This window comes from Camellia sinensis, chromosome 12 (genome assembly GCF_055761805.1).
Source record: "Camellia sinensis isolate YWXY chromosome 12, ASM5576180v1, whole genome shotgun sequence".
Classification (NCBI taxonomy): domain Eukaryota; kingdom Viridiplantae; phylum Streptophyta; class Magnoliopsida; order Ericales; family Theaceae; genus Camellia; species Camellia sinensis.
In genome coordinates, this window is record NC_138972.1 from 94,183,596 (window position 1) to 94,195,765 (window position 12,170).

The 12,170-nt window shown below is 34.9% G+C and overlaps 1 protein-coding gene across 42 annotated transcripts in view; it reads left to right on the plus strand.

Annotated features, from left to right (window-relative positions):
* Nucleotides 1-11,225, plus strand: part of LOC114287600 (uncharacterized) — a 42,618-nt gene extending 31,393 nt beyond the window's left edge. For 3 of the 42 annotated variants that reach the window (XM_082899251.1, XM_082899254.1, XM_082899259.1), the window contains 6 exons: nt 4,685-4,938; nt 5,150-5,197; nt 7,005-7,075; nt 7,871-7,988; nt 8,200-8,252; nt 10,989-11,225. In XM_082899251.1, the coding sequence (XP_082755377.1) occupies nt 7,038-7,075; nt 7,871-7,988; nt 8,200-8,252; nt 10,989-11,109 (330 nt within the window). In that variant the 5' untranslated portion in view covers nt 4,685-4,938; nt 5,150-5,197; nt 7,005-7,037 and the 3' untranslated portion in view covers nt 11,110-11,225. The other 39 variants (XM_028230988.2, XM_082899264.1, XM_082899265.1 and 36 more) reach the window with 35 other exon arrangements.
* Nucleotides 11,226-12,170: the final 945 nt, after the last annotated feature.

The window sequence follows — 12,170 nt, forward strand, 5'->3', positions numbered from 1 at the left end:
TGGTGAGGAACAATGGAAAGAAGTCTAGAAGTAAGAAGATTGTATCTGTGAATAGGGGGGGCAGCAGTAGCAGGTCTCTTGTGCAAAGAGAGGGTTGAGGGAGTTGAGGAATCTTGAAAGCAGTATTAATTATGAGGGAAGGGAGAAGGGGGTAAGGGCAATGATGGTTTTAATGAAGATTCTAAGCTGGAATGTTAGAGGACTAGGGTCCTATAGAAAAAGGGTAGTGATTAAAGAGTTCTTGAAAGTTTATCAGTCGGATATTGTGATGCTTCAGGAGACTAAGAGTGAATTGTGTGATAGGTCTTTGATTAAGAGTATTTGGGGTCACGTTTTTGTAAGTGAGCTTTTTTACCTTCTTGTGGGAGGTCGGGGGGAAAAGGTAGTGACGGAATGAGAGGCAATTCTTGGGGAATTTTTATTGTCCAAGTTTAGGAATTTTGATAATAGAGAATGATGGTTGTTGGGGGTCTATGGGCCTAATAGGCCTGGTGCTAGAGAGGGTTGGTGGGAGGAGTTGGCGGGATTATTTGGGCTTTGTTCTCTAAACTGGTGCGTGGCTGGAGATTTTAATGTGATTAGAAGGATATTAGAGAAGCTTAATGGTAATGGTATTAACAGGAGCATGAGGGACTTTAAGTCTTTTATAAGGGATTGTGAGTTGATTGATCTTCCAATGAGAGCAATGCAAGGTTTACCTAGTCTAACCTTCAGGAAAATTTAGTGTGTTGTAGATTGGATAGATTCCTTAATTCATTGGGATGGGAAGAGTTGTTTCCTAATATTAGACAAGAGGCTTTACCAAGGGTTGCTTCAGATCATTGTCCGGTGATTTTCGAAAGTTGCCCATTTAAGTGGGGATCAACACTTCTTAGGTTCAAGAACATGTGGTTGGAGCATCGGGCGTTTAAGGAGCACTTTAAGGAGTAGTGGGTTAGTTGCAGAGTGCACTAGTGGAAGGAATTTAGATTTATGTGAAAGTTGAGGGGGATTAAGGAAAAGCTGAGAGTGTGGAAAAGAGAGGTTTTTGGTGATCTGCCCGAGTGTAAAGCGGAGATAGTAAGGAAAATCGAGAAGTTAGATTTGAAGGAGTCCACAGAGGGCTTGTCTAAACAGTTAAGAGAGGAAAGATGTATGATGAGAGCGAGAATGGAAGAGTGAGTTTCTAAGGAGCAAATTTTTTGGAGACAAAGGGCAAAGTTGAAATGGGCAAAGGAGGGTGACATTAATTCAAGATTTTTTCATAGAATTGCATTGGGAAAAAGGAGGAAAAACTCCAAGTCTTTGGAGATTGGTCAAGGGATAGTGGTAAATAAAGAGGATCAAATTGTTGATGAGGCTTTTAAGTTTTATTTGAATCTCTATTATGATGGGGGAGTGGATCGACCGGGGATTGAAGGTATTGAATGGAAACCTGTGGAATCATCTAGAGCTAGATGGCTTAAGAGACCTTTTGATGAACTTGAGGTGTATCAGGTAGTTTTTGAATATGAGAGAGATAAGGCCTCAGGGCCGGATGGTTTTTCCATGGCAGTCTTGGAAGACTGTTGGGATATTGTCAAAGAAGATCTTATGGGAGTGTTTGGGGAAATCTTTGACAGTGGGGAGGTTAATCTTTGCACAAATGCATCATTCATATGTTTGATCCCTAAGAAATGATCCCTAAGAAAGAGAGATCGGTGAAGATTGGGGACTATAGACCTATTAGTTTGGTCACATCTCTCTACAAAAATCTGGGGAACGTGCTTTCAAAGAGACTTCAAGATGTTTTAGGAGGGACGATTTCTTCATCACAAGGAGCTTTTGTGCAAGGTAGGCAGATTTTGGATGTGGCTTTAGTAGTCAATGAAGTAGTGGAGGAATATAAGGGTTTGCAGAAGGAAGGAATTATATGTAAGGTGGATTTTGAAAAAGCATATGACCATGTGGATTGTGGTTTTTTGGATTTTGCCATGGAAAAGAAGGGCTTTGGAGAAAGGTGGAGAAAAAAAAAGGATTTGGGGTGCGTGTCTTCGTGCAACTTGTCTGTTACAGTAAATGGCAAAGCTGGGAAGTCTTTTCAAGCATCTAGGGGATTGAGGCAAGGTGACCCACTATTTCCCTTCCTCTTCATTTTGGTAGTCGATGTGTTGGGAAGATTGATGGACAAGGTGAAAGAAAAGGGTGAGATTGAGGATTTTATGGTGGGTAAAGATAAAGATTTGTGTCACTCATCTACAAGTCGTGGACGACACCATGTGTTTTTCGTCAATAGTGGAGAAAGGTTAGTAATCTTCTTGCATTCTTGAGTGTTTTTGAAGTCGTTTGGATTCAAAGCCAATCTTACTAAAAGTAGTGTAGTAGGAATCAACTTGGAGTCTAGTTATGTGCAGAATTTGGCGGCCATCTTGGGGTGTCCCATTGAAAATTTTCCTTTTAAATATTTGGAGATACCATTGGGAGGAAATCCTAGGTTGGAGGCTTTTTGGAATCTTGTCCTTGATAAGATTGGGAAAAGGTTGGAGGGACGTTGTTATCTAGAGAGGGGAGATATACTTTGGTGTAGTTCGTGTTGAGTTGCATCCCTGTGTATTTCTTATCTTTGTGTAAAATTTTAGTTAGGATTGCTAGAAAAATTGAGAAGTTAATGAGGGATTTCTTGTGGGAAGGGTGCAATGAGGGGTTTAGGTTTCATTTAGTTAAATGGGAGGTTGTCACTCTACCTAGAAATAAGGGGGGTCTTGCTATTGGGAATGTTGTTGCAAGGAACATTGCTTTCTTAAGCAAGTGGTTATGGAGATTTCCTCTCGAAAGCCATTCGTTGTGGCACTCCATTATTAAAAGCAAGTATGGTGTTCAGGCCAATGGTAGAGATTCTGTTGTGGTTAATAGATGCAATTATTGATCACCATAGAAATCTTTTTGTCGTTTACTACCCTATCATGTCTTCATTGTTGTCTTTGAAAGTGGGAAATGGGGAAAATATTCGATTTTGGGACGATGAGTGGGCGGGGAGTCCTCTTTCGATAGAGTCTTTCCACTCCTTTATCGATTGGCTCGAGTTCGGAATGTTTCAATTGTGTCAGTGGCATGTTCTAACTTGGCACCAATTTCTTGAACTTTAATTTCATTAAGAATCTCAGTAATAGGGAGGCACTCGAGTTGGTTTCTTTGTTGTCTTTGCTTGAAGGGGTTTCTTTGGTTCCTTAAAGGGGGGGATAGGAGGGTATGGAGCATCAATTCATCAGGAGTCTTCATGTAAATCTATATTTGACCGAATTATAGATGTGCCTTCTATTCTTTTATTTCCTTACTACAAAAAAATTTGGAAAGCGGTTATTCCTTTTAAAGTGAAGTTCTTCATGTAGTCCTTAGCTCATGGAAGTGCCATGACCATTGATATGCTCCGAAGGAGAAGGCCCAATCATGCTCTTGGTCCTCAATGGTGTATAATGTGTAAGAAGGATGTGGAATTGGCAGATCACTTATTTCTACACTGCTCGGTGGCCTTTGCACTTTGGTAGCGACTCTTTGGTTTGTGTGATGTACAGTGTTGCCCCACGGGAGTGCATGCACATGATGCTAGTTTTCTTTGGAGGGTTTGGAAAAAATAGGAAAGCCAAAACATTGTGGTCTTGCATTGTTCTTGCGATTTTTTGGATCATTTAGTTGGAAAGAAATGATAGGATCTTTAAGGAGAAGGAAGCAATGGAGGAAACTTTGTGGGATAAGGCGAGACATTTGGCATCAGTTTGGGCTTGTATGTCTCCTCCTTTCAAGGACATACCCTTGTTTTTGATCTCTAGGGATTGGGCTGCTGTTTTCCATGCTTAGTGGCGGTTGTTATATGTTGTAGTTTTGTTGGTCTTTAGCATTGTGTTTCCTGACTTTGTAGGAGGACTTCTAGTCCTCTCTTTGTTTTCATCTTATTTCAATAAAATTGTTTTGTTGCTGCTCAAAAAAAAAAAAAAAAAAATGTTGAAGACCCCTTTGTTCTGGAGTTGCATGCTTTCTGCAACTCCCAATGACTCTTGGACCACATAGCTTCAAACTTAGAAGATCGTTTTATGGTTAATTTTTCTCCTACTTCATCAAGAACAATGAGAGAATGTTTAGATTTAATTCTAACATAACGTGAAAGTTGAGGACCCATTAATTATGGAGTTGTAAGTTAATCACATGTATTTGTGTCTCGTAAAATTTTCATAATTTTTTGAGAGATGGCTTGATGTTTCTATTTCATTGTCATAGTTGCTAGTTTGTCTCAATCATGTCATTGTATCATGTTTAGTTTAGGATTGTCATGCATTAATCATATTTTGTCTTGGGTTTTGCCATGATTGCATGCTTGTTAATTTTCATGTTAGTTTAGTTTTTGATTGACATCATCACTACAAGAAAAAATACATTGCACAGTGTTTATAATGTAGCGTTTTAAAAACGTCTTAGTTGATTAGTCAAGCACATCGTTTTGTAAACGTTATCTTACATCTAGGTCAGACGACGTCATTTAGCTATGTAGTGGTCACGCTATTTCATATTAAAACCTTATCTCCGTTTGAGACCCTTCAAAACCTGTCTGTTGCCGATTGAGACCTTTCAAAACCATCTCACTCCAGATTCTCTGAAACTCAGATCCCCTCTTCAAAACCCTCTCTCAATCTCGATCACTCTTTCTCTCTCTCTCTCTCTCTCTTCACTTCAGATTCATCAAATAGTACAACCACCATGTTCAGAAACTCTTTGCTTCCTCAATATCGAGTTTGAACAGAAGATATTGTGAAGGCTCTTGAGGTTGAAAGCCGTCGGTCACTCTCGATTGAATGATCTATGTCTCTCTCTCTCTCTCTCTCTCTCTCTCTCTCCATCAGTTTTATGAAGGCTATCGATGATTTGAAGGTTGATTCTAGCAGATTTGAAGGTTGATCGTTCAGATTTGCGGTTCTCTCTTTTGATTTTGTGAGTATTTAATTCATTTATTTATCTCTCTTTTTTTTTTAAAAGATTGTATACATCTAAGAACGCAGATCTTAGATCAGCCCCTGTCAAACTGTCTTTCAATCAATTGATCGATTGATTGTTTTCGTTCAGATCTATTTTGATTAATCATTTGGCTTATTTTTGTGAGTCTCACTCTCTTTTTGCTTATAAATTTCTGTTTTTCTTCGAGCTTTAGATCTATTCTGCTTGCATTTCGGCACCACACTTTGGCATAAAGGTTATGTGCTTCATTCTCTCTCTCTAGAAACTTGCTCTCTATGTTCAATGCATATCCAGAGTTAGGCTTCTTTTAGTATTGATGTTTTGGATAGTGTATGTTAATCTTTTCTATCTCTAGATCACTTTGATTAATAATGACTGGTTTTGTTGAGGAACCTTCGCCTGAAACTAGATTCGAGAATGATTTAAATAATCTTGCCATTATAACTACAGTCGTGGTTCTGCCTAAGCTCAAATGGTCTACAGCGACCTCTAGCCTAACGACCTAACAGCTCACAGACTTCTGTGACTTGGGTGCCACACAGGTTAATCTTTTCTATCTCTAGATCACTTTGATTAATAATGACTGGTTTTGTTGAGGAACCTTCGCCTGAAACTAGATTCGAGAATGATTTAAATAATCTTGCCATTATAACTACAGTCGTGGTTCTGCCTAAGCTCAAATGGTCTACAGCGGCCTCTAGCCTAACGACCTAACAGCTCACAGACTTCTGTGACTTGGGTGCCACACAGGTTAATCTTTTCTATCTCTAGATCACTTTGATTAATAATGACTGGTTTTGTTGAGGAACCTTCGCCTGAAACTAGATTCGAGAATGATTTAAATAATCTTGCCATTATAACTACAGTCGTGGTTCTGCCTAAGCTCAAATGGTCTACAGCGGCCTCTAGCCTAACGACCTAACATCTCACAGACTTCTGTGACTTGGGTGCCACACAGGTTAAATGAAAAGAAATGAAATCAACACGAAACTAACTTGGCTTTGATACCAAACGGAAGCCTAGGTATTGTATTCTTGGTGATAGAGATTAGATGCAGATTAAAGATTGTAACTGTTTTTGAAAACGTTTTAAAGAAGCTTGTTCATCTTTGATTTTTCTTTTTAATGTGGAAATTCTTTGACTATAATTAATAATTGATTGTCCTAATGCAAGAGATAATAACAATCTTAGATTAGACAATTCTTCTTGTAAATCATAAATATATTGATGACTATCATTAATTTCAATACGTAATTCAGAAATAAAAAACATACTACACTTATATTAAAATAAGAAATATACAAATACAAGATAAAAGAAAACTTACAAAGGTTACACTCTTGGAAGCAGATTAGACAAAGCATCCAAGATTACTCACACCAAGTACACTCACAATCACACTCTTTTTTGCACACTTCTAATATGAAAATCTTAAGAAACTAGAATACCGAAAGCGTGCCTTTTGCAGAGGGAAGGACTGGCTTTTATAGAAGAGAGGAGCTGGATTTGAAAATGTTTGAAGTCCAAATAGATAAGAGAGAATCTGTTTTTTCTTGTTTTAGCTGTGTCGGTGGAGACCATTATTGCTTTGCTTTGGCTTTTGTCGGTGGAGAGAATCCACTTTATGAGCTGGATCATTATTGCCTGAGTCACGAGTTTGCTTTGAGTCACATGTTTTTGTTTTTTTGATTTGGTTGTGAATTTGCCATTAATTGTTATATTGATTCCATGTTTCTTTATGCAGTAACTGTTGCTGCAATTTTTATGAAGTAAGTTCATTGCAGATATTTGTTTGATTTCACCTTCCTTTAGGTAGACTTTTTTACTAATACCATTTGTTGATTAGTGAAGGAATCATATAAGTTAAAGTAGAAGCAGCTCATGCTATGTCTAGAATTTCAAAAATGTTGATTCTTGCTTAGTTATCTTCCCAAAATGTCCCACATTGAAACAAATTTTGGTCTGGATTAGATAGAAGTTTTACAACCTTAAATTTCTGTCTAATGCTTTTATACTTTATCTTAAAATTCTGTGTGTTTCAGTTAACTTGAAGTTGGAAGACAAAATGCAAGCTAATGACGCTGAGATTAATCAAATCCGAGCAAAAAAACTGGTATACTTGTGTTTTTTTTACACAAAAGCTCACTGAAATTTGATGGTATACTTGTTCTTTTCTGTTTGTTGACCTTTAAATTTTGAAACTGATAATGGAAAAATGGTTGGAGCGTCAATTACTATATAGGGAAAACTTCACTTTATCCCATGTGTTTTTGGCCGTGTGCGGTTTACTTGCCTAATGTTTGGAATTGACCACATAACCCTCACATGGTTTGTGAATTGAAGTGCACCGTTAGGCCCATTAACAATTTAATGAAAAAGAGTAAAATATCCCTGTATACAAGTAATTTAAGTGTATGAACTATGGATATTTTTGTCATTTGTTTGGAAGACAAATTTGTACTTTAACCCCACGTGCTTTATTTCATGTGTGATCTACTCTCTTGAAATTTGAAAATGAGCATATAACCTCCTTAAGTCTGCCACGTGTTTTATACTTGCTGTTAAGTTGGTCAAAATATTTCTATTCTATTGCAGGAACCATAAATTTGGAGTCCTTGATAAGTGCACCCAAGCATGCAACTAAAGCTCTCATTATTTTGTTCTTATAAAAAAAAAGGCTTACCCATAATCTCAGCATATCATACTAATTTTGAAATAAGTTTTTTTTTTAAGCTTGCAAATGAGTTGGGCATCACATTTGTTTCCTTTTCTCAGGTAATTTGTTATCCATAATTTCTATATATATATATATATATGTGCGTGTTTCATAGCTATGCTGAATATGAATGCAACACATTGTAATTTGGTATGTCTGTATTTTTATGGATTCACTCTTGAAAGTGTATAGCCTCCTGCAACTTGTGGAAAGTGTTGGTGTTGCAAGGATTTCTATGCTACTCTTTGGCACTTTTCTGTACTTACACCTGGTTCATAGCCTGTTAAGATTCAAATTGTTGATCATAGAGGTATTGAAAGAAATTTTCAAAATGTATTGTGCTTGGTCAATATTGTTGTTAGCCGCTTTGGCCTGGTGCTTGCTCTTTATGGGTAGCTAACTAACCATTTTTTTTTTCCTTTCGTAATGCTTTGGTCTGGTGATACAATTATTTTCTTTCCTAATGCTTGCTTAGTTATATTAGCTAAGAATTTTTAGTAACTTATCTTGGTTGTATCCAGAATAATCATGATCCATCGAAGTTAGTGGCAGAGACTCCATGTGAGCTACTAAGGTATTTGATCTTGTTGTCATATATCTGTGTACCATTCCTGAAACATGTTTTCTTGAGCTTTTTCTTTGTTTTCTCGTCCTTGGTTTTTCCCTTTTTGTTGCAGTGAATTGGCTTTGAATTATATGCAAATCCAATGGTTAGATCATCTTTAATTCAGACACAGAATATTCTTTTGAGGGAGGGGGAGAGAGAGAGAGAGAGAGACTAACATGGTCTGCACAAGGGTTTTGTGGTTCCATTTCTTGCTTGCACAAGGGTTGTCAAAGCAGAAAAAAGGAATAGAGCCAGTAGGTTATGACTCTCTGCATAGTTGGGCTAAATGGCAAGTTAAATCAATTCAGGGTGGAGATTTAATGGTTGTTCCTAAGATTAGATCCTACCGATTTTCATGCTAAAACTACAATTTGCTAGCCACCCAAAAACAGTAGGTTGCATCAATCTTCACTGCTTTCACATTTCTCGTTGCTAGTTTCGATATGTCATCTCTGTTAAAGGTTGTGGGCTCAAGTCACTTGACACCATCTGGAAAAGGCTGCCATTTTTTAATACTACATCCTGCAGTTTATACTTTGTGCTGATTTACTCTGCTGTTGCGACAGAGATGGTAGGGATGCTAATAGAAACTATGATCCATGAACTCTCTACTTGCCTCCTGATTTTTTTAAGAGCTTAACTGGTGGCCAGGTAATAATTTTATATGGTAACTAGTTCAGACTAATCTGCCAAGAGACCATAAATGGGACAACTTTGATTCACAATTAACTTTAAATTTTCCCTAAATTCCGTCTTAGGATGTGGAGGTGGTTAAGAGATCTTATATTCTAAAAATGCTAATGCTAATAGAAGAAAGACGCCCGGGTGATGTAAACTCTGATTTACTCTGCTGTTGCGACAGAGATGGTAGGGATGCTAATAGAAGAAAGATGTCCTGGACACGCTAGGCTAATAAACACTGCACACTACATGAAACTGGACACGCTACTTCAGAAAATGAAACTTCATTTTTTTAATTTGTGCTTTTTATCTTGTTTCAATTATGAGATGTTTTCAAAACGACAAAAAGAAAAAGAAAAAAGAAGAGAGGTTCAAGTATCTTTTCTTTCTATGAATAGTTACATGCTTTCTGCTATACAAGAGTTACAACATAAATAGAAGGAAAATGGGTCTGCCTTGGTTTATCAATTTGAGTGTTCTAAATGATAGTTTTTGCCCAAAATGGATTACGACAATGATAGGTATGATTTGCCCTCTTCTATTCATCTTTTGAATGTAATTTATAGGATGCGTTGGATTTGTTTCTTTTTGTGGCTTCTAGATTACTTTTAAGGGGACTTACGTGTAGGTCTTAATAGGTGAATTTATTATCTAATAAATCCTATAATAATTAATGATGTTTTTCATCAACACTATTAAAAAACATTAATAATTAATTTTCAGTGACAGTTTGAAAATTGTCACAAAAAACGTTACTAATTATAAGTTTTAGCGATAGTTTAAACAAAATCGTGACAAAAAAAAGTCACTAATTTTCAATTTTCAGGAACAGTTTGAAAAATTCATCATAGAAAAAACGTCTTTAATTGTAAGTTTTAGCGACAATTTATAAAAAAACATGACCAAAAAAAATTCAATAATTGTCAATTTTTAATAACATGCAAAAAATTATTATAAAAAAATATTTTTAGCGACTATTTTATTAGGATTTATTTTCAATAGGACTTTATAGGAATTAAGTCCAACTATTAGGATTTATTAGTAATTTACCCTCTCTATGCAGTAGTTAGATGGGAAAATTTAGTATGATGTCGTGTATGTTGAACAATTTAACAATGCAATTGTTAAATCTACTGGTTGAAGCATTGCACAAAATATGATCTCAAAATTAGTAATGAGGTTGTGTGTTTTTGTATGTAATATGGGAATTCTGAGATGGCATATGTAGGATCAGGTAATATATAATATGTAAAAAATATCTTATAGGCATGATTTTTTGTTTTTCTTTTATTCCATATCAAGCCTTCTCTATGAATTTATTTTTGTTAGATGTTTAGTGATGCTTTGTTGTGCATGACGTTAAGGGAAATGGGTTAATGATAGATTATGCATATTTAATTGCTAGGTTGCATGATGGGTTAATGATAGATTTTGTAAAGAAAAATTCTAAATATACATAAAATTTATATAAAAAACTTGACAAGAATGATATGTCAATGCTATTATTGTAAATAAATCTATTTTCAATGGTGTTATGTTTTGAAGTGAAAGGTTAACAATGAAACATATTATTATGTATGAAAATTATGTATAATTTTTTTTGTTTGTATAGCATTTCTCTTTTGTAAATTTAATTACTTGGTTGCATGAGGATGAGTCATTTTTGCCCAATAGCTATTTTAAGACCATTTGTTAGCCTTGAACTGATATTCTATACTTTATAATGTCATGCTTAATTGCTGATATTTAGGGGTTGTTTGGGATGACCTAAATAAGTGCACCTTTTATTTTTTTACGAAAAGATGTGCAGAAAAGTAGAGAGGTGATGTGATGGAAAAAAGATAAAAAGATAAAAAGTACGTACTTATTTTGAGTAGCCAAACTTGACCTTAATTGGTTGATATTCAATGTCTGTTGTAAGTATCCAACCATTCAGTCTATTTTTTTCTGCCTCAAACTTTCTACTCAGACTGAGTTTGTCTTTTTCCCTTTTGACCCATTTGAAGTCCTTGTAATTTTCAGACTCTCGGGAGATACACTTCCCTTTGATTACAGTGAAAAAAGCTTTGATGATTTTGACAATGACAAAGAATGGAAGAGGATGGAAGACTTGATGAAGCTGAAGAGAGCTTTGGATGGATGAAGTTATTTTTAGAAAATTTGGAGAGTAAACTCCATAAATATATATTTTATTAAAATGATAAAATATTAGTAATTTTTTATTTTTTATTCTTTAGTATACGTTGTTGTTGTTGTTGTTGTTTTTTTTTTTTTTTTTTTTGGGGGGGGGGGGGGAGAGGGGGGTTTAGCAATTTTTAATTTTTTTTTCTTTTGTATACGGTTTTTTAGGGAGGGGGAGAGGGAGAGGGGTAGGTAGAATTGAAAAATGAAGATTTCTTCACATTATCATGTTATATCGATATTTTGAAAATGGTGACAGATAATAGGGTTTGCTTTGAACAAAAGTTAAAAAATATAATATAGTTTAATTATGATTTCTTTTTTGACAAAAAAAAAGGAGAAAATATGGTGTTTTTCATAAAAACCTTGTATATTATATGATTACGTCATAGTTAATTCTTTTAACAGATTTAGAAAAAATTAGTGGCATTTTAAAAAAAGATTGTTTAACGTCTTTAGTGGCGTTTTTTAAATGTCACAAAGGTAAGACGATGGCCTCTGTAGTGGTGAATGTTGTAAACTTTGCCTTATCTTTTTGCGGCGTTTTTTTGGCTTATTGTGGCATTTTTAAAATGCCGCTAATTCTTAATTTTCTTGTAGTATAATATTTTCATGCTGGTGTGGCACTTCTCAACTTCTTATCCACTTTTACTAAAAATAATATTTTTCTATTCAAAAAGTAATTCTAATTTTATTATTTATTAATTCAAGTCATACATATAATTTTAATTATATAACTTTTTTTTATATATTTTTTGAATTATTATTTTAATTTTTTATTAAATATTAGTCTCATTTTAAAGATTTTATTGATATTTTATGAATAGTATTAATTTTATAAAAATTGAATTTATATATTAAAAATTATATGTATTTTATTAAAATAAAATTTGTTTGGTTTATTTTGCACCGATCGGATTTGTGCCCCGCCCAGATTAACCTTACGCTATGTATAGGTTGTAGTATTTTTTTAATATTTATTTTTGTCAAATTAATTTATATTTTATTTTAAAAAATAAACTG